The following is a 22619-nucleotide window of genomic DNA, read 5'->3' on the forward strand; positions in this document are numbered from 1 at the left end:
AGCCCGTTCCAGCCCAGCCCGGCAGGGTGGGACAGGAAGCCGTTACTTTCTGATGGCCAGTCTCTGATGGCGGATCTCTGTCCATAATCTAGCAGGCGTGCGTCTCCAGCACCACACCCACTGCAAAACCCAGCAACGCTGGCAGCCTTCCCAGAAAGCCAAGGCCTGAGTGGGAGCTGGAGGAGACTGATCGTATCCAGAAGGGGTCAGCAGGCGGGGGCAGATGCACGCTAGCAGGGAAGCGAAGGGGAACCGGCCCCTGCTGCGCCTGCTCTTTGATTCAGGAGAAGGTTGTGATACGGGGCCCAGCGGTTGGGTCCTCGGGGACCTTACCTCCGGCCTCGCAGTACCAGTTGTGGTGGAAGTAGACGCACACAGCCAAGGAGAACGTGACGAGGTTAAAGAGGAAGAGCAGCAGCTTCCACTTGTAGGACTTGCGCTCCTGGAAGAGACCGACAGGACAAGGTCTGATCCCCAGAAGCTGGGTTAGAGGAGCAGCCCCCTCCCCTTCCCATACCACTGCCAGGAGTCTCCGCAGAGACCTCTCACCCCCTTCTGAGAGGCCACGGCCCGGACCTCCCAGCCCTGCGCCTGCAGAGGCGAGGGCCTTAGCCCCTGGAAATGGTCCGCGCTGCACGGTTCACACGGCAACCCCCCCATGGCCTCTCGGCAGAGCCCAGGCATGACAGTGCAGCTGGCACCCATTAGAACAGCGCCCCCAAGTGGTGGCGACTAAGCTCCCATAAATGGCACAGAAAGCTGCCCACACAAACAAGCAGAGCCACCCCCCTCGGCGCGGTGCCCCTGCTAATTCTCTGCCATCTTCTCCAGCTGTGCACCCCACGACTCTTGTAACAGTCACCGTCCTACCGGGCAAGGATGGATCCAGCACCATCCTGCTGCCTTACGATGTACAATAAATACGATTTTCAAATAGGTGACGAACAATTTTTCCTGTGCTGCTCTGCCGGGAGCTGGAGCTCAGGGCTCTGTTTCACCTGCGATCGCTGATCCTGAAAGAGGGGCGCTCTAGCAGTAAGCTAGGCATTCCTAGGGTTAACACCAGCTCTGACACTGGCACATCGTGTAGCCTCGGGGAAGTCATTTAACTTCCCTGTGAAGTGGATATAATACTTATTTAATCAACGGGTGGGTGCGTGTCTATGTGCCGGTCATTGGCCTCTGCAGGAAGAAATCAGGCTGCAAAACCATGTGTCATAGGCCCTATACTACCAACAGCTAAAATAGATTCTCCATTAGCTCCAGGGATTGGTGCCTGTGCTTTTGGAGGGAGAGTTTGCGTGCCCCCGTGAAGTTGTGTGACTGCAGCATGCCTTGCAGTGAGAAGTGAAAATCCTGCTGGAGGTACCCAGGGATGTTACAATGCTCCCCCACCGGTTACCGGCTCCCACCCCTCTGCAGGCGGCTCGGCTCCCTCAGCATTGAGCCCCAGCCAAGGCGCAGTGGGATCACCAGAAGAAAGCAGGCTGCCGCTGCTGCTCCTCCCCCAGAGCCATGCCCCGCTCGCTTGCCACTGGGTAGGGGAGGAGAAGGAAACCACACCAAGGAGCAGAGCTGGGGCGGGTGCAGAACTGAAGGCATTTCACAAGCAGCACAAAGCGCCGGGGCGGGCTCCTCCTTCCCACCCCTGAGGAAGGGGTGGGGCCATTGCTGCTCCATAGGGGGTCTGCATCCCCCTGACGCACACATGCAGAATCCCGGGGGGTGGGGGTGTCAAAGCCTGACTGCTCCGGGGCTGAGCTCCCCTGGTAGCCTGCAGACCCAAGTAACTGGCCACGTTCCCCAGAACACAGGGGTCCAGGCTCTGAAAGGCACAGCCACGGGAAACGCGGACAAGCTGGAGCAGCCCCAAGGTCCATCCCGGCCGTGTCAGCCCCAGACACCTCAGAGAGCCATGGACCTGCCTGTCTGCAGGGCACCTCCCAGCTCCCCAAGAGGTGGAGGTGAGTTTAAGCCTGAAGCAGCCAGGTCAGGGGGACGTGGTCTCTCTTTGGGCAGTGAGAACTCCCCCTCTCCACCAACACGTTTCCCATCTTCCTCCCCACACTCCCCGAGATCCAGCAGCAGCTCTCTCCTCCCTCTCACGCTGCCCAGAGCCAACCAGGGGACGCAGACCCAAGACACTGGGCAAAGGAAACAGGTATATCCCTATATAGATATGACCCCTATCTCATAGAGCTGGAAGGGACCTTGAAAGGTCATCAAGTCCAGTCCCCTGCCTTCACAGCAGGACCAAGTACCATCCCTGACAGATTTTTGCCCCAGATCCCTAAATGGCCCCCTCAAGGATTGAACTCACAACTCTGGGTCTAGCAGGCCAATGCTCAACGCACTGAGCCAGCCCTCCCCGCAAGTCATCACTTCAGCCTGCCTGCCCCCGGCAGCGCGGCTTTCCTGGTTCAGCCTTGCTGATGGACGAAGGCACACCAGCAGCACGCAGCCCGGGCGGGGCGGGGGATGGAGTCGGACTGGGCGCTGAGGAGGGGGCTGCTCACACCTTTCAGCTGGACAGCCGTCACCGTGAGGGCGGACAGCGAGGGAGACCAGGCCGGCCAGGAAGCCTGTGTCAGGGCAGTCGGAAAGGGGGGACACACCGGAGCCACAGCTGCATTTTATTCCTGCTTCTCAGCAGTGGGAGGGGATTTTCCTCCTTTCTGAGGTTTGCAGCATGGCAGAAACTCCAAGCCATGGGGCCTGCCGAGAAGTAGGAACATTCAAATCACAGCATCAGAGTTTCCATGACCCCACTGAAAGCGCGGTAGGTGCTGCCAGCCGCTCTCAACACACAAACAGGTGACGCCGGGGAGGAAAACCCCCAGAGGAAGGATGGGCTTGTGGTTAATGCACCGGCTGGAGAGTCAGGGGACCTGTGTTCAACACCCCTGCTCTGCCACAGACTTCCTGTGTGACCTTGGGCTTGTCACATTCTCTCTCAGTGACCCAGCTACGTAATGAGCTTTCCTGGCCTCTCCCCTCTATTCAGACTGCTTGGGCTGTCTCTGACTGGTTCCCCATCGCTCTAGGGGAGGCTAAGACGTCACTAATTCCTGCATCATCCCCCTAATGTATTGTCCTGGTTTTACTAGACAAGAGGATCACGTGAAAGATACTGGGCCAATTACAAGCGCCGCTAGAGCAGGGCTGAACCGGACTCACTACTTCCTTGGCCCTCCCGTGGGTCCTTCCAAGACCGGAAGGCACTACGGGAGAAGGTCCGTAGCTTACCTAAAGCGGGTGGCAGAAATCCAGGTTACCCCACTCTGGCTGGTGCTAATCCCTAACCAGTAGGTCACACTACTTCCCAGGCCCACACTCCCCATGCCCATGCCTGCTACTTGGGGGCGGAAGATGCTCTGAAATGGGACACCCCCCCCCCCCGAGGAATCCCAAAATTCCCCCAAATCCGGGCCTACGGCAGGATACATTCCCCTAGTGCAGAGGTGGGCAAAGTACGGCCCGCGGGCTACATCCGGCCTGCAGAACCGTCCTGCCCGGCCCCTGAGCTCCTGGCCCGGAAGGCTGTCCCCCACTCCCCCGCGGGCAGTGCTCTGGGCGGCACGCTCATGCAGGGCAGCGTGTCTGTGTCTGGCTCTGGCCGGGAGGCGCGGCTCCAGACATGTTCTGAGCAGCATGGTAAGGGGGCCGGGGCTAGGGGGGTTAGATATGGGGCAGGGGGTTCTGGGGGGCAGTCGGGGCCAGGGAGCAGGGGGCGGTTGGATGGGGCAGAGGTTCGGGCAGGGGCAGGGAACTGGGGGGATTGGACAGGGAACAGGGGGGATTGGATAGGGTGGGGGGCTGTCAGGGGGCAGGGGTGGGGATAAGGGATGGGAGGGTTGGATGGAAGGGAGGTTCTGAGGCGGGCAGTCAGGTAGGGGGTGGGGGCCATGCTGTTTGGGGAGGCACAGCCTTCCCTCTCCGGCCCTCCATACAGTTTCCAACCCCGCTGTGGTCCTTGGGCCAAAAAGTTTGCCCACCCCTGCCCTAGCGGCAGAGCCCCCAGAAGCAGGGCTGGGGAGGAGGATGGGATTTCATTTGAAACGTTCTGTCGCAGAGCTGTGGGGTGGGGCCGGATCGCCTGAGTGCCAGGGCCACATGTGAAATAACAATGAGCCGTACAGGCAGCGAGCGACAAGCTATTACGTAAAACTTCACACAGGAAAAAGCGGCTCACAAACCACCTTGTTTTCATACAGGCCCCTCTGGCAGCGGAAACGTGACTTTTCTGTAGGCTCGCAGCAAGAACAAACAACCGAGGGCTCATTAACTCAGCAGCAGCTCGCAGCTCTTTGATCCCAGCCTCTGCACTGCACAGGGACTGTGGCTTCGCCCTTCCGACCAGCAGAACCCAACTCTTTCCAAAGGCCCAGGCTGCTTTTCAAAAGATTTCAGGTGCCTGAATATCCCCCTCGGGGATTTCTGCTTCTCAAGGCACGACACTGCTAAGAGCTAAAGGCCAGAGCTTAGATCTAAAGGGCCACTTGGTCTGTACCAAGGATTGGGGAAGGTTCAGCTCTTGATCTCACAACAGCCAGGAAAAGAAGCACCAGCTGAGAAGTTGCTCTAGCCAGCAGAAGTTTCCATCCCTGGGGCTTTAGCCAGGTGGCTTTACTAGGTCGGATCAAGTCTGGTCGGTACTTGGATGAGGGCCCCCCAAGCAATGCTCGGGTGCAGCAGGAAATGGCGACTGAGAGTCAAGGGGTCTCCACGTAACACCCCAGCCCCCAGCAGAGGGGAGGAGAGATCTGTGGCTGGCTGGAGATGCCATTTCCCCAGAGGAGATATGCACCCAGAATCCCGAGCACCCTGCCGCCATTAACGCTCCCAGGGCATTTCCCGTAAGAGGTGGCAGCTTAGCTCCAATGTCCTGGTCAAACGGCAGCTCAGGCAATTCCATTCCGCCTCCCTACATTTCCTCTGTCGTTTCAATTAGACAGGTTAGCCTGCACTTCCCGTCCTGTAGGCTGCCGTGTAGCATTGCCACGTCCCACCCCAGAAGCCGCTGCATTCCAGTGGGGAGAGGAGGGGCAATCCCTGCTCACAGCCTGGGAAGCATTTAAGAATCTTTCTGGATGACAGGTGCATTTACTCTGACAGGCGGCACAAACTTCCTCCTCTGCCTTGTAGCGATCTCACAGCATTGTCATTTTAATACTCTCACGAGAGCCGCTACGGACGGTAACGCACACGCGGGCTCCTGAATCCCGGTGCTGGAGCTCAGCCAGCTGACACGCCTGTGGGCCGCCCGTCACTGGCAGCCAGCATTGGGCACCGTGCTGCTGAACGGCCTTGGGCCGGTCCTGACCAGCCTTGGCATTAGCAAATAACTCTGCCTCGGGCAGCGCCATTGTAATTATCTGCTCACCCCTGGGAGCCTGGCTCGGGCTGGGCCCAGCTCCGAGACTCACCACGTCTCCGGGGGGCGGGGAATCTGACTCGGATCCCTGGGACAGGCCATTGCAGTGCAGCTGGGTGTCGCTAGATGCATAGGAACAATTTGGGAAGGACGGATGGTCTTTTGGTTATCATGAGATCTAGGTTCAAGCCCTGGCACTGCTCCAGTCTCCCTGGGAGACTCTGGACAAGTCTCTAAGGGTCTGTCTACACTGCATTGTACACCCAGGTCTGTGGAACCTGGGCTTGTGGACTAGGTGGGTCCAAGACCACGCTGGAGCATCCACACTGCACTGTAAACCCAGGTCTCACAGTTGTGCTAACGTCCACACTGCACTACTCGGAGTCGGGTCTGCAGCTCGGGCTGTGTCCACACTGCAAAGTGCCAGGGCTTGCACCCGAGTCAGAGCAGGACTCGGGCTTTGATCCAGCCACGAGCAGGGTCCTAGGACTTGTTACTCGTGGGGGAATTCTGCGCCACTGCACACGTGCAGAATTTATGTTCCCTGCAGATTTCTTTGCTTCCCACAGGAAAATGACTTTCTGATGGTAAAGCAAAGGGAAGCCACAAGAGCAGTCATGCGACCCTCCCCAGCGGTATGTTTTGGATGACAGGTGAGAGGTAAATCACCGTGGTGTACGGGGCGGAGCTGGAGAAGACCCGGCTGGTGGCTCTTACCCTGCGCCAGGCTCAGCAGCTAGTCCCGGCTGGGCTGGAGAGGGACGGAACTTCCTCTTCCCCTGCACGGCATCCGGGGCCATGTCAGACCCGCCCTGAATTCTCTCCCGGCTGTAGGAAGCTCTACAAACTCCCTCCTGCACCCCTCGCTCCTCAGCTGCAAGGGGGAGGATCCCTGTACAGGGACCTGCTCCTCCATCCGCCCAACCCCCGTGCATCCAGACCCCCTCATACTAAGACCCTCCTGCCGAGCTTCACCCCCCTGCACCCAGAACCCCCCAACGAGCCCCCCTCCCCCTGCACCTGGACCACCACAAGCCACACGCCCCCGGATCCTCACCCTACTGAGCCCCAACCAGCTGCACCTGGATCCCCACCCCACCGAGCCTCCCTCCCCCAACATCTGGAACTTCCCACTGAGTCCCCCACACCCAGACCTCCCTGCCGAGCTCTATCTCCCCACACCCAGACCCCCGCTGAACCCCAACCACCTTCACCTGCCCCCCCTGCAGACTCCCATTACCGTTGCACCGAGAACTCCCCGCCAAGCCCCTGCGCATCCAGATCACCCCCCACACCCAGATCCCCCACTGAGCCACCCACACCCAGATTGCCCCACACAGAACCCTCTCACCCCACACCTGGATCCCCCCTTGCTAAGCCTGTCTGCCCACACCTGGTGCAGGGGGCAGGGCGCTGGGGTGTTTCTGGGGCAGGCCCGGTCCTTGCACTGTGTCAGGGTTGGGTGCGGCCTCACCGCTGAGTGCGTGTCCCAGGGAGGAGCTGCAGTGTGATCTCCCACCTCTGTGCAGACAGTGGCCTGTGCCCCCCAGTGCCAGGCTGGAGCCTCCACATTTATTTGCAAATAAAATGTGCAGAATTATGCAGAATATTAAAATATTGTGCGCAGAATTTTTTATTTTTCGGCGCAGGATTTTTAATGTTTTGGCGCAGAATGCCCTCAGCAGTAACTGGTGTCCCGACTGCTTGCTGGCCTGAGTCAGACTGAAGCGTGTGCGGACAGACATGGGGCTTGGGCTCAAACCTGGCTTAGCGTGCAGTGCAGGCATGCTCAGTCTGTCTTGGCCTCGCACATCGGTACACTGGAAATCGTAAAGACGGCATCAGCAGCCCAGGCATTGTGAGGACACATTTGTTAATGCCCGCGAGGTGCGCAGACAACACAGGGACGGTGCAATACGGCCCTGGAGGAGTTTGGGACTCTGGATCCCGTTGGCCTGACCTCCCGTACCCACGTTCACTGCAGAAGGCCAAAGCGTTTGCTGACGAGCCGCGTAAGATCCTGCCCCAGCCGCGCTTTGTAAAATAACCGCCAGGCCTGAGGCGCTCAGCTTCCTGGGGGCTGGTCTGTTATAGTCTGAGAGGAGAGCTTTGAGCTGTGATCACACCCTCCCTGCTCCACTCCCCCCTGGCTGCACGGAGACAGGGCCAAGAGGGCAGCTCTGATGGGGCAGCCTTGGGGGAACCGCTCCTCTGGGGATTTCGCTTGAGGAGCGGACAGGGACCCGCTGCCTGGGAGAGGGGCCCTGGCTGAGAGCACCGTCTAGAAGAGCAAGGGGCAGAATGCGGACAGTGGCGGGGCAGGGCTGCTGGGTGGATCAGTGGCACGCTCCCCGCACTTCCTGGAGCTGCAGGCTCTTCCTGGAGGACTCCGTTGCTAGTGGTGATCAAGGAGCTCAGAGCCCAGCTGGCTTCAGCCTCTCCTAAAGGCTCGGCCCAGAGCCCAGCTGGCTTCAGCCTCTCCTAAAGGCTCGGCCCAGAGCCCAGCTGGCTTCAGCCTCTCCTAAAGGCTCGGCCTGCAGTGCTGGCTGCTCAGGACGCTGCATGGGCCGCCAGCTCGAAACTGCAGGAAGTCGAACTTGCTCAGTCAGTCATTTCAGCTTCCTACTTTCCCCCCGGCGAGACGGCAGGGAGAGACGCCGGGCACTGGCCCCACGATGCCAGCTCACTGTCCCGAGCAGCTGCCCTCGTGCAGCGGCAGTAGGTACCGAATGCGTGTCTGGGCCAGGAAACCACAGCCAAGTATATTTAGTCCAGCCGATTGCACACCTCGAGCTGAGGCGTGTTTCCCATGCGCTCAGGAGCTAGTCAGCAGTAGGAGAGCAGACAGCTTCCTCCCCCCAGCCCAGAAAACCACAGCCCCACAGCTCCCTTCCAGCGAGCGCCAAGCCCCCGGGCTACCTGCTCCTCTGCACCAGGCTGGACAGGAGAACGGGAAGCCCAGCACCGCGTCACTCCAACCTCCCCATGCCAGGGTCCTGGTGGCCCCAGTGTCATCTCAATCCCCATCACACAGCTGCTCTTGCTGCAGCAAACCTTTGGGCCTTTAAACAGGCAGAGACTGCGCACCCCAGTGTGGACTGCTCCCGTTTCACCTCTTAGCCATCCCAGAGCTCCTCAGCTCTCTCCCTCCCGCCAGACTCTTCAAGGGACCCCCTAGATCTCCGCCGGGAAACATCCCTTGCACGGGAATTGCAGGATCCTAGAGGCATTTGCCTGAGCGCTACACGCTTCAGCTCGGTCTCCAGCTCGATTTGCGTCTGCACTTTCTGCCCCAGTTCCCATGTGGTGAACGTGGGGACAAACACCGCTCCTGTGCTGAGAATGTCTGGGGGGATATTTATAGCAGGCTCATCTCAGTGACCAGCAGCAACGCTGCGGACTGCACTTGCTGTGTGCTGGCTGAAGGTATCATGGGGGGTGTTAGCACACCCACGAGTCTGGGAGACCCCGTCCATGGTTCTGATACAGATTCACCGCTCCGCTAGGCCATACGGGTGTGAACACAGCGACCTGCTGTTTGCTCACTCCTACGTCAGGAGTACTACAAAAATGCCGGAGGAAGATTGATCCTGTGTATCATGCCCCTTTCTGCTGAGCTCAGGGACCCCTAGAAATGCCCTTTGAAGACTATACATTCATCTCACACCCATTTCTCTACCTATAGATCTGTACGTACAGAGCAGCTTCCATCAAAGCCCGTTGCAAACTCAAACAGAGCTTTTAGGAACTGCTTCACCCACCACTGAAATGCAGCCACCTCTGGGGTTGAGCTTGGTCGCTACTGAACAGCTGCGCAGCAACACTGCAGAACCGTGAGGGAATAAGACGACGAACGGAAAAAGCAGGAGTAAGTTTAACTAGCCGGATGTCGCTGCAGTTTGGCCAGGACACCAGGGTTAACACACAGCAACTCTTGTGTTTTGGTTTTGTGTCTCTCTGATACAAGGCACCACCCCCATCACATTGACCCGCTAGATACAATTTGGGGGGCTCCTGGCCAGGGGATCTGCTGGAATCAGCACCCAGATGGCGCGGCTGCAGAACGGCGAACGACGCATAGCAGAGTGGTCTTCCAGCTCCCCCTGACGCTGCAACAGGCCTTGGCAAAGGGTCCCGCTAATGCAGCTGGAATCAGAGGATAACTAGCCAGAAGTTCCTGGGAGGTTTCACAGCAGGAAGTGCAGAGCGTGCTGACGCCGGCTGCTGCGGAAGAGGGGAAATGTGTCTGCACACGCAGAGAGACACAAAATGAAACGAGCGCGGCTGGCTGTACTGCTGGTTCGCGCCTTAGGGGAAAGCCAGGCGGGCTGCAGAGGACGCACGCCGTGAAACTCGGGAAAGACTTGGGAAGATGCAAATGTTGGACCAGAACCCCAGGCTGTGGACAGAGGGGGATGGATGGCTCCAAACCTGTCTGCTCCCCTGACCCCTCTGCTCTGGTCTCTCCTTTATTCACCTGTTCCCTGCCTCCCTTGTTCTCTCCGCACTGCCCAACGCCCGGCCTGCTCTCTCTTTCCCTCCCCGCTGTGGAGCTTTCCTTGCTAGTTCGCTCATTACTGGCTGCCTTGTAACTGGAAACTGAACTCTGGTGGTTGGATTTTCTACTTCCCCATTGCATACGACCTCCCCAGCGCCGTCCTGCCCTTGCTCAAAGACGGTTGCAACACGAGCAGTGATGAGCGCAACGCTTTTGCAAGACTTCAGACACACATGCATACACCCAAGCACCTGCACACGGTGCAAACCCCTGCAGAACCAGGGGCGCTGTACCCCCACAAATGCAACCCCCAGCATACCTAGGGGTGCTGTACCTCACCCCCCTACAAGCCCCTGGATAATCAATGGTGTTGTACCCACACCAGTGCAAACCCCTGCATAAGCAGTGGTGCTGTACCTCGCCCCCACCCCCCACAAAGCCCTGCATCACCAGTGGTGTTGTATCCTCTTACACCAGCACTGAAATTGGCCCCCAGCACATGGGCTATGGGACCTGGAGGAGACCCTAGTGGCCATTCCTAACCCTGCTCCGCCCTTCCAGGCCTCCCGTTCCTGTCCCCCACCCCAAGCGTCCACGCACAACACCAAGGAAATGCCTTTATTCAGCGCCAAGTCTCTCTCTTGCGCCTTCCAGCTGCAAGGAGGAGAATCGCCGCTCGTCTGCCAGCCCTGGGCAGCCCTGCGCCCGCTGAGTGACGCTTGGCAAAGGGGGCAGGCTCCAGGCGCTGCCCCGGGAATCGGACCCCAGAACCTCGGTGCTCTGTGTGGCCTTCGCTGCCAGTCCATCGTTCCCTGCTCAGTTCTCTTGAAGGCGAAGCGGCGCGAAAAGCCTTCGCCCTGATCAGCCGCGGCTTCCCCTGCGCTGGGAGGTGGCTTACGTTAAAATCCCATGCGGGGCTCTCGAAGGCAGCCAAGAGAAGCGCCCCAAGAACCAATGCCCGGAAGTTAACATCAGGCAACTTCAAATGAGAAATAAGGCACCGACTTTTCATAGCCAGGGCAATTCGCCCCGGGAACAAAGTCCCCCGGGAAGGGGCGAAGTCTCCACCTCACGCCTGTCTCTGGAAGGTGCGTGAGCCGAACCCCAGCCGCTGGGCGCAATGCCGGGGTAACTGGGTGAGATTCTATGGCCGACGAGGGGGAAGGGGGGCGTCAGATGATAGCCCAGCGGATTCCCAAGCAAATGGTGCCTAGGAACTGGCTAATAACTAGATCAGCCTGGGGCCGCTGCGCCCAGGAGGAGGATTTCTAAGTGCGAGGGGGTGGGGCTGGGTGGGAATACTTCCCTGGAGTCCCAAATGGGCTTGCTGTGGGCACATCCAGCCCTTCCCTCCTGCAGGGAGCTCTGCACCTTCCCCCTCCAACCGTTGCCACTAGCTGGTTCCTGCTCCCCTGCCCGGAGCTCTGTCCCCTGCCTGCTGCTCCAGCCCATATCGCCGGTGTAGGCCAGAAGCCAGGGCAGAAACCTGCCTCTGCAGCCCCCAGGGGTGGGGGAAGACAAGAAGAGAGCCCAATGGTGGCCCTGACTGTGCAGTGGGGGGGCAGCGCTGCTGTCAGGATGTGGGGCCACCTTCCCAGCATGAGGAGTTTGTCTGGGTTTTTCCCCCAGAAACTCCCACGGTCAGAATTTCCTACCAGGTCAGCAGCTGCTGACCCAACTTCTCTCTAATCAGTGCTGAGACTGGCAGTTCCAGCCCCGGCGCCAACGGCACAGCCGGGAAGGGAGGAGGATGTGGTAACACCACCGATGGGCTCTCCAGCCAAGCCGAGCCCTCTTGCCCCCGGCAAAGTATCCTGCGTGTCTCAAGAGACGGGCCCGAGCCCCCGGTTCCAAGCTTTTGACTGGTGCCGGCTCGGAGAGGCCACCCGAGATTGGCAGAAAGATCCCAGCATCCCCCTCTCGCCCCCGCCCCGGGCATGGCAGTGCCAGTCGCAGCTCGGTCTTGGCTGTGTGCTGAACTGAACGCCCTGCCCCTGGGAGCCAGCCAAAGGAAGTGCCTGATGGCCTCTCATTCCAGCACGGCCCACGGGACAGACCCCTGCCCCAGGACATCAGGCGGGGCACCGGCTGGCTGCATCCCAGCAGGCCCTGCCTGCAGGAGCCCAAGGATACGATGCCACCTGCTGACCAACTCGTAGTACATGTCAGAGCGTGAGTTTGATCCAGTTCTGGCTGGGGAGATCTGCAGGTCCGGGAGATATTCTGGGATCCTGTTAGCTAAGCCTGGGGGGGCTCCTCTCATCAAAAACCAAGGTCATCCCAGGAAAACACACCAAGCAATAGACCAGAAACCCCACAAGATTCGCACTGCTCCTGCCAGACAGGGCTGTGAGAGACTGCGGATGGGCTTGCCAGTGTTGCAGCGCCCCCTGCTGGTCTTGGGTGGTTCTGCGGTGCCCGTCCTCAGTTTCCCTCCTCCCACGAGCTCCTCAATACACGAGGCCAGCCTGTCAGAACGGCACCCCGTCTCCCGGACTGGATTGTTACCATCCTGCTGCTGAAAAACAGGCGCTCTGCCCAGCCCCTCGCTGGGGGCACGGCTCCTCTTTCAGGAGGTCCCCAGCACAACACAGCCTCTAGCTCCCCACCCCGCTCTCTCCCCTTTAGAACTGGAGCTTACCCAGCCTCCCACCCCTTTTTCTAAATTTCCAGGCTGCTCCTTGAAGGCTTACCAGGCTCCTGGCCCTCAGCGCCCTGCTGAGTTCTCAGCTCTGTTTCTTAACTCCCTCCCCCCGAGCTGGGGTCAGGGCTGATCATTAAATCTGCCCGACCCTTCCAGCCCTAGGTCGCCGAACACAGGCAGGGCGGAGCCCCGCTTTCCTCAAAGGGCCGGCTGGCCCGTGACCGAGACCGTCTCCCAGCCAGGGCACAACCAGATCAGTGTAGTGACGACGATGCCCAATGCGGAGTCCTGCCCAGGCTCCAGCAGCGCCCACCACTGCGCGCTCCAGTGCGAACGAAAACTCTGACCCATTTAGTTCAGATACATTTCATCTGAGAGAAAGACATGAGTGACTAACCAGCTGCCCCTCTCCCCGTGTCACAGTGCCACCACCTGGCGCATCGCGTGAACGGCAGCCAGCTAGCACCGGGCGAGCATCGCTGAAAGAGAAGCGAGCGCGTGTCCGGTGGTGAACGTGGGAGACCGGCTGTCGGGAGATCTGGATTCAAACTCTGGCTCTGGGGGACCTTGGGCAAGATGTTTAACCTCCCTGAGCCGTCGCGTTCCTATGGGCTGAGCAGGGATAACGAGACCGTTCTACCTCGGAAGGAAGCTGCGAGGCTGAAGCATCAGCGTCTGCAAAATGCCTTGGGATGCTCGGGTGGGCAGGGGGCAGAGAAAGGCAGGAGAGACCTTTAAGCAAACTGAGCAGCAGCCCCCATGCATCCTACCTGGCCCCGAGGTGCGACTCCAGCTTCCCCCGTCCACAGAACCGCTTCCTGGAAAGGGAGAGGAAGTAGCACCGGTGAGAGCAAGTCCCTGCTGGCAGCACGCTCATCGGTGGCGCCCACAGCCAGACCAGAGGACAATGCCTCTTGGTGTTGAGCTGGGGTAACGCACGTCCCCCAGGTCTGGCTGAGCGCTCACCGGAGCGCGAAGCGCGCTGCCAGCAGGGCTGGAGTTCTGCAGACCTTAGGAGCGGATCTCTAGATCCCTCTAACCGGAGGAACTGAAGCCAAAGGCTTTAGGTCTTTTGGCAGGCCTCAAGTGCACCCTTCAGAGGCCGCCTGCTAGATACTACGGTGATGGGCACGACAGGACACAGACATTCATGGACCACAAGCACGGCCGGGGCCCGAATGCAGACCAAGAGCATTTCTTCGTCAGGCTACGTTTGCAGAAAGATCTGGGCAGGCAGAGGGTATGGCTACTTGGGTGTTGCCAGAGGTCGTGGCAGAAGCTCCGTTACTAGGACTGGTCTACACTAGGGGGGGATTGATCTAAGATATGCAACTTCAGCTATGAGAATAGCGTAGCTGAAGTCGACGTATCTTAGATCGACTTAGAATCACTAACTTCGTGTCCTCGCGGCGCGGGATCGACAGCTGCCGCTCCCGCCTCTCGCCCTGGTGGAGTTCCCGAGTCGATGGGGAGCGCGTTCAGGGATCGATGTATCACGTCTAGACGAGACATGATACATCGATCCCCGAGAGATCGATCACTACCCGCCGATAGCGTAGACATACCCTAAGACTCCGCTGGGCTCTCATGAATAAGGAGACACGATTCTGAACTCCTTTGGTCCTGAGTTCTCCCCCCTAGGAGGGGATGAGGGGTGTAAAGGAGAGGGGTAGATGAGGGGCAAGGGGGAAGGATCAGGAGTGTATAGGGAACAGCATCATCCCCACTGCACACACACACGGGAAGAGCAGCATAAGCCGCCTCCCACCGAGTTTCCTAATCTTCTCGGAAGGACCTAATGAAACGGCCGAGCGGGTGACTTGGCAGATTCAGGTTTCACAACGCGGGCTCTGGAGGAGCAACCCTGCCAGGTGGGCACAGCCCCCTGCAGGCAGGTCTAACGCCGGGCAACACCCTGGTTAGACCAGGGTAGCGCCCGGACGAGATGTTACCTCGGGACGCTGAAAACCTGGGCTGAAATCTCAAACTATCGGCCAACAAAAGTGAGGTTCGGTGGCAATGAAGGCCATGGCTGGACGCCCCCCACGGCCTGTGCATTCCTTTCCCCCATTATATTGCTACAAAACTGTCCATAACACACTTCAACGCTTCATAAGACTTTTGCTGCCATTTCGAGCAGAAAAAAGGCAGTATGTTCCCCAGCTTCAGCAACTGTACACTCTCACGCGAACCCTGGACAGATCTGAATTCCTGGTCTCCTTCCTGGCTTAGGGAATTTCTCCCAAGGCTAAAAGGATCTCTCTCTCTCTCTTTTTTTTTTACCCCAAAAGCGAGCAGTGGTGTTTGCGCTGGGGTCAATTTGTCATCACATTACAATTTGATGCCTTTAACTCGGGGCACGTGTTTTCTGTTATGGTTAAAAGTTATAATGTGCTCTAGAGACCAACACGCCTGAGGTTCAGGGACTCCCAACCACCGAATCAGAGAAGCATAGGGCTGGCAGAGCCCATCTAGTCCAGTGATTATCAACCTTTGTGGGCTCAGGAGCCATTTGTAAAATGGCCTGTCGCCACCAACTCAATAGCTACAGTGCAAAAAGAATCTGGCTTACTAAGTATTTTTTACCCACGATATAGAACGTACACCTGACTGTAACATGTACTGGCTAAATACACCATGCGCACTGCAGCTCCTGTCCCATGGGGCTGTGCTCTCCGCTCTGGGCATCACGATCTCTGGGGCTGCCGTGCCGCTCAGCTCTGGCCCGGCCCCCCGATAAGTGCCACTCGTTCATATTTGGCCCAGTTGGCCCTGTGTCATCACAATGGAGGGGTGGCTGGGCCAGACCTGAGTGGCACCAGGACCCAGTGCACCTTGTTGCAATGCCCAGGGCAGGGAGCTGAGCCCTGCAGGGCCAGAGCCGCAGGAGCCGCTGGCGTGTGTGTGTTTGTGGGGGGCGGGGGGGCTCTGCAACACTCCCCAGGGCCTCCCACGTGACCCTTTGACACACCCTGTGACCCAGTTTTAAGTCATGACCCAGGGGTTGAGAAACCCTGATCTAGTCCATCCCCCTGCTTTGAGGTGGGATTAAGTATCCCTAGACCATCCCTGACAGACGGTACCAACGGCCAATCCCAACCGACGGGAGCTTTAGTCTTCGCTAGCTGGAGCTTTGTTCTTTGAGCACTCGCTTGAAATGAGTCAGCTAAAACATCCGACGAAGTGGGTATTCACCCACGAAAGCTCATGCTCCCAAACGTCTGTTAGTCTAGACTCTTTGCTGCTTTTACAGATCCAGACTAACACGGCTCCCCCTCTGATACTAAAACAGTCATGTCATTTGGAAAACCTCTCCCAATATTCAGGTGAGAGGAGGAGGTGGCTCTTTCAGGGAGCTAGTTGGGCTTATTTCACCTGTGCTCAGCAAACCCATAGGGGTCTGTGAGTCCAAGATCTGCTGAAGCTGTGCCCAATGTCCTTACGGGGGCTTGCGTACCATGTGACAAGTGGCCAACCGAAGACCATGTGACTTGTCAACCCTCCATGCAGCTCGAGGCACCATTTCCCATCTCAGGCAGATGCTGGTTTCTAAGGCCTGGTCTACACTATGCGGTTAGGTTGATGTAAGCTGCCTTGCATTGACCTAACTGTGGAAGTATCTTCACTTAAGAACGTCATACTAGGTCAGACCAAGTCTATCTAGCCCAGTATCCTGTCTTCCAACAGTGGCCAGTGCCAGGTGCTTCAGAGGGAATGAACAGAACAGGCAATTATTGAGTGCTCCATCCCCTGTTGCCCATTCCCAGCTTCTGGCAAACAGAGGCTGGGGACACCATCCCTGCCCATCCTGGATAACAGCCATTGATGAACCTGTCCTCCATGAACTTATCTAGTTCTTTTTTGAACCCTGTTATAGTCTTGGCCTTCACAACATCCTCTGGCAAGGAGTTCCACAGGTTGACGGTGCGTTGTGTGAAGAAATACTTCCTTTTGTTTGTTTTAAACCTGCTGCCTATTAATTTCATTTGGTGACCCCTAGTTCTTGTGTCATGTGAAAGGGTAAATAACACTTCCTTATTCACTTTCTCCGCACCAGTCATGATTTTATAGATCTCTATCATACCCCCCTTAGCCGTCTTTTTCCAAGCTGAAAAGTCCCAGTTTTATTAATCTCTCCCGCTGATGTAAGTGCCTCTCTACGCCGACTTAATAACCCCACCTCCCCAAGCAGCGCAGAGTCACGGTGGATATCAGTGTAGACGCTGCATTGCTAACAGCAACTGTTACTGGCTTTGTGTCCCACAATGCCTCACACTGACAGTACAACCGATACAAGCGCGACTGGGGATGCGCATCGTTGACACAAGGCGCCAAGCACGCAGACACACTAGCGATTTAGTAACTGCGGTGGCTGTGTGCTGACGTATGTTAAGTCGACGTCATTTCGTAGTGTGGACATGGCCTAACCTTTGTCAATTTCACGGCTGGGTGAAAGGAGCCAGACTGACAGCCCTGGAGCCCGAAGGCTTCTACTTTGCAGCTGCAGAGCAAGCTTCTCCTGCGGTCAGCATGCCTTAACTGTGACCCGGAGGGAGGGGCTGAATTCCTGGGCATATCTCCAGGTCTCCCTGCCCTGCAGCTAAGGCTGCCAATGACAGGGCAATCTGTGAGCAGGATTTCTGGGATGGGGTGTGACGTTATGAGTGTAATATAGCTCACTGAAAGGTGACATAGGGCCAGAAAGAATTAACTCACAGACTGACCTGACCCATGGCCCAACGTTAAAGACTGGTTAGGAAGATATGTAAATGAACAGAGCTTTGAAATGCAAGCCTGCCTTGTTAGCGGTAGAAGGGGAGATGTTTGCTCAGGTCTTGTGATGTAAGCAAACAAGTCTTGTCTATTGCTATAGCTTTGATTCAAAGATCAAAAAAGGAATATTAACACTTACGATGACACTTGAGTGAAATAGTATTATTGTCTACATGTCTCTTTGAAAGTCGTGATAAACTGCATAATGGACAAATTACACTATGCTAATTGCCAGGGTGTTTGACAGACAAAAGATTAAGCTTATTCTCTCAGGCTAAGAGGCTGCTGGAAAATGTATAAAAACCCTGGGACATGGTAGCAAGGCGGTCTGGTTCCTCACCGCCCCGGAGAGGGACGAGCCCCTCCGGATGCCAAAGTGGGCGGAGCCAGTGGAGCTTGCGCCCGCGACCCAGAGGTCAGGGCGCAGGACAGGAAGTACAAAAGCCAACCCCAGAGCTCACTAGAGGCCCGGCCGCCAGAGAAGCCAGATGCCTGTGGCCTCGCTCCCGGTGGGGAGACTCCTGCAGTCTGTGACTGACCCGAGGACTGGCCAGACCAGCTGAGGCCTGATGCCAACCAGACCCCGGGGAAGCTGTTAAACCTGCCTGTGGCAAGTTACCCCGAAGAGCTGCCAAGCCTGCCGCTCACCGGGTACCCCGAGGAGCCCACGGTGCTTCATTCCGTGGAGGACACTGTCCAGACGCAGGTACCTCTAGAGGGGGCGGTAGGAAGTAGCCTGGGGGCAGCCGACCCCAGTCTGGCTGCAGCACTACCAGAGCCGATGTCAGTGTGTTGCGGCCAGGATCCCCACTGACACAGCAGCGGGTCTTCTGCCGCCGCTAGGGCGCCGGACTGGGACGCAGTGGAGTGGATGGGCCTGCGTCCCCCCTGCCACCCAACGTGCGGGTGGCCGTCTCCCCTTCTCCCCAGGCCCTTCGGAGCCAGGGCCTGCGCCTCCTGAACTCATCTGTTTGCTCAGCCCCTGCATAAGGATCTGAGCCAAAGACTCTCTACTGCCCCGCCCTGGACTAGGGCCTGGGTCTGCGGAATAGAGCTGTTTGTTGGTCTCTACCGTTGCCGTGGCGTGAAACCCCGCAGCCAGGCTAGTTCCCTGAAATAACCCGACGGATGTAGCGAGGCGGTATGATTCCCCGCCCCCCAGAGAGGGCCGAACCCGGCCGAACCCTTCTGCAGACACCATCCTGTTTTCTCTCAGATCTGCTTTGGGTTTCAAGAGGGGGAAACCTTAAGCCGCAAGAATTGAGATCCCCAGTCACTGATTGGAGTCAACCTGAATATGGACATTGGACTATCACCTACGGACTATTTCTAAAAGGATTTTTGGCAACTACAAACTCACCTCTGCTATGTATCTGAACCTCAAGAATTAAATTCAAGTCTGTCTGTATATTGATCTTTTAACCAACACTCACTCTCTTCTTTTTTAATAAATTTTAGTTTAGTTAATAAGAATTGGCTATAAGCGTGTACTTTGGGTAAGATCTAAGTTATAATTGGACCTGGGTGTGTGGCTGATCCTTTGGGGTTGGAAGAACCTTTTCTTTTATATGATAAGATTTTCAGTAATAATCATCATATCTGATGTGTGTATCTGGATGGAGGCCTGTAGGGTGACCAGACAGCAAGTATGAAAAATCGGGACAGGGGTGGGGGGTAATAGGCGCCTGTATAAGACAAAGCTCCAATATCAGGACTGTCCCTATAAAATCGGGACATCTGGTCACCCTAGAGGCCTGAGGCTGGGCATTTTAAGGGAACTGCGTTGTTTGGATTTCTGAGTAACCAGTGAGGTAACAGCAGGAGCTGTTTTGTGCTGGCATGGGGTTTGTCTGCCCCGTTCTGTTTGCAGTTCACCCTAATTGAGTGACCTCAGCTGGCTCCCACAGGCAGCATTGTCACAAGGGGCATCTTTCCAGTGGGCACCAGAGGGAGAAGGGAGACAGGAAGATGACAGCAGGAGTTAGGGAGCACTGAGATCCAGAAATACCTGGGAATGTACAAAGGCTTAGCCTAAAAAATAAAGAGCCTAAAAGCTGGAGCCCACAGCCTCTAGTGCTCCAGAACCAGCGTTCGCCCTCCCACTACTCAAACAACCCAACGCAGGTTAAACTATCAGCAGGCTGGAAACCAGCAGCCCTACTCTCTCCAGCGGAAGCAGGAGCCTGTCCAGTGCTTGGAGCAGTGGACTGAGAGTCGGGACTCCTGTGTTCGATTGCTGACTTGCGATATGACAGAGGAGTCACTTTACCAATCTGCGCCTAGTTTACAGGCCTAGGAAAATGGGACTAACCCCCCTCCCCAGGGTGCTGAGAGGATTACAGGGGGACAGTAAATAGCTTGGAGACCTTGGAAGAATGGCTTAGCTGTGCTAAGTATTATAGTGTAAAACCATTGTGGCTAATACTGCCCTCTGGTGGTGTGTATTAATAATGAATTCCTTTCCCGTTTGCTTGCAAGACCAGATGTCTTCACTCTTCCACAAAACACGAGCTCCCAACCCACAAGGCAACCAAGAAACCAGAGTCCAGATTCCAACGCAGGTGCTCCACCAACCAAGTGTACCGGGTCAGGGAAAGCAGGGTCACAAACAAGGCCTTAACCAGCTACTTGGGGATTGGTCCTGCTTTCAGCAGGGGGTTGGACTAGATGACCTCCTGAGGTCCCTTCCAACCCTGACATTCTATGATACTGCTTTTGGTTCCAACTCTAACTCTGGCATATGTTTTAGGAGAAGCAAGTAGGAAATCGAAGCCTTCAGACCTGCCCGTGTGCAGATAAATGCTCAATTCATTTTGGTTAACTGGCCCGTCACATGTTTTTCAGTCATCACCTTTCCCTTCGGTCTGTTTCACCCCCTAAAGTTGTGCCAACGTCCTGCCCCGTCGTGGCACTTTCCTGCCCACGAGATACAGACATGAAGCCCTCCACCCCCAGCTGCGTGCCCCCAGCCCACTCAAGAGAAGAGCAGTGACAGTAGAGAAGGGAAGGTTACTGTACCTCGGGACTTACTGTGTGTTTCTTAGTCATCCGCCACAGAATGCAAGTCAGGAGCATGTGACCCAGGGCCGAGGTGATAAAGAGGATGAAGGAATTTTCGTGGATTGCTGCATCAACAAGACAACAGGTTTCCTGTTAGTGCTGAGCATGGAAATAAGCCAAAGGGAGCTGCCCAAGGAATGCTGGGGAGGCCACGGGAAGGAGAAGGCAGCGTGCATTACAAGGCCCCTGCCGGGAGGCTTGGAGGAGCTGGGTCAATACCGCCTAGTAGTGACCTGGGACCCAAAGCTCCGGGGCTCTATTCATGGTGCTGCCACTAACAAGCCAGGGAATCAGGGGCCAGTCATGTGACGTCACCCCATTGCCTTTTTGGGGAGTGCTCTCAGTGTGCACAGAGCAGGAAGGAGAGCACCCCCCAGGGCTTAGAATGTAGTTAGTGGATACACAGGGGCGGGGCGTAATCTGAGCACAGGGGTCTGTGACAGCACAGCTGAGTGGCACCCATTCCTATGCAAAGAAGGCGGGGCAGGGGGTTTTGAGAAGGAGACTGCTTGGTGATGTCATTGTCCCCATCTATACAGCAGGGATGATGTCACTCCCTTCCTCGCAGGGGGAATGGGAGGCCGTATTCTTTCACGTGCCTAAAGCACATTCACAGCCTGAATTGGAAAGTGCTAGATGAGGCCAAAGGGTCATTACTGGATGACTGTTGTGCATCTTTGCATTTAGCCTGACATGCTTTACAGACAAGCAAGCCTGGAAAACAGGTCAGTGTCATTATCTCCATTCTACATATGGGGGAAACTGAGGCACAGAGACGTTAAATCACTTCCACAGTGAGTCAGTGGCAGAACTAGGAAGAGAAGCCTGGACTCCGGGCTCCCAGCCCCTTGATCTAACCACCAGACAGACAAGGAGCCATTATTATTCTGATTAATAACAGCAAGACTCTCTCTGGGTCACTGACTGCACACAGATTCCGAGTCAGGACAGAGACGTAACCTTTGACCTCTTTAGAGGAACGTTGCCAATTCGGGCAGAGGAACTAAAGGCGTTCTCACCCCCATTAGCAAAGCCTGTGAAATTCTGGGTGGGTCATTTTAAAATAAATGGTTCAAATTAAGAAAAAAAAATCCCAACCCTTTCCCCACGAACTCATCCACCAGTCTTATTTCAGGGTAAAAGAAGCCTGGCAGGGAGTGGTGATAAACAGCGACTTCATCATGAAAAATAAGCTTGCCGATCCCTTGCCAGAGACTGTGACATGAAGCCTGTTTCCCTTTCAGTAGAAACAAGGGAGCTGGTCAATGCTATGGCCGTCAGCCCATAACACTGGGGCTGGGAGAACTGGTGTGAACTTCAGCCTGTACCCCGAACATTGCTCACACATGCCAGTACGCTCCCAGGACTTCCAGCCACAGAGGACGTAAGATTTGCGGGGGGGGGGGGGGGGCGGGAATGTCTGGCCCGGGGTTCTGCAGCGGCTGGAGACAGACTGGGCCCTCGAGGGAATCTTTTAATGTGGTGGGCGAGTCTGTTCGGAAGGTTGCTGGTGGCAAGTTCAGCCGCACAGAAACCTCAAGGAAGCAAATACATCACCGCACTCTGGGGCACCAGAACCCACCTATGAGTCAGTGAAGTCATAAGAACATAAGAACGGCCAGACCGGGTCAGACCAAAGGTCCATCCAGCCCAGTATCCTGTCTACTGACAGTGGCCAATGCCAGGTGCCCCAGAGGGAGTGAACCTAACAGGCAATGATCAAGTGATCTCTCTCCTGCCATCCATCTCCACCCTCTGACAAGCAGAGGCTAGGGACACCATTCCTTACCCATCCTGGCTAATAGCCATTAATGGACTTAACCTCCATGAATTTATCCAGTTCTCTTTTAAACCCTGTTATAGTCCTAGCCTTCACAACCTCCTCCGGCAAGGAGTTCCACAGGTTGACTAAACTCTTTGGAGCATTCGCCAGTCCCAGTGCCTTGAGGACCAGACACTGGATTGGGAAGTCAAGGGGGGCGTTCTAGGGAACAGCACAGTTGACGTCAGAGTGGCTAGTCAGTTCTGCTCCTGCTTGCCCCAGGATAACCGCACATTAGTGAAGATCGGGGAGGGGAACATTCAGACCCATTCTCACTCCTTTATACCTTCTTTCTCAACCACTTTTCCCCAAACTTGGCAAATCCCCTGCTCCCCATGTCAGGAACTCGCCAGCTTGGAAGGTCTAAATCTAAATAGCTTCCTTCCCGTCCTTGGAAGAGCAGCACAGCGAACAGGGCCAGCGTGACAAACCCTGTATCCAGAGACCA

At 56.5% G+C, this 22619-nt stretch overlaps 1 protein-coding gene across 5 annotated transcripts in view; it reads right to left on the bottom strand.

Annotated features, from left to right (window-relative positions):
• Positions 1-22619, bottom strand: part of PGAP2 (post-GPI attachment to proteins 2) — a 35866-nt gene that overhangs the window by 2002 nt on the left and 11245 nt on the right. For 3 of the 5 annotated variants that reach the window (XM_039520584.1, XM_039520585.1, XM_039520583.1), the window contains 3 exons: positions 20320-20414; positions 13287-13334; positions 334-442 (listed from right to left, as the gene is read on the bottom strand). In XM_039520584.1, the coding sequence (XP_039376518.1) occupies positions 334-442; positions 13287-13334; positions 20320-20414 (252 nt within the window). Of the gene's footprint in view, positions 1-333; positions 443-13286; positions 13335-20307; positions 20415-22619 lie in introns of all 5 variants that reach the window. The other 2 variants (XM_039520587.1, XM_039520586.1) reach the window with 2 other exon arrangements.

The sequence above is a fragment of the Mauremys reevesii genome, linkage group 1 (assembly GCF_016161935.1).
Source record: "Mauremys reevesii isolate NIE-2019 linkage group 1, ASM1616193v1, whole genome shotgun sequence".
Taxonomy (NCBI): Eukaryota; Metazoa; Chordata; order Testudines; family Geoemydidae; genus Mauremys; species Mauremys reevesii.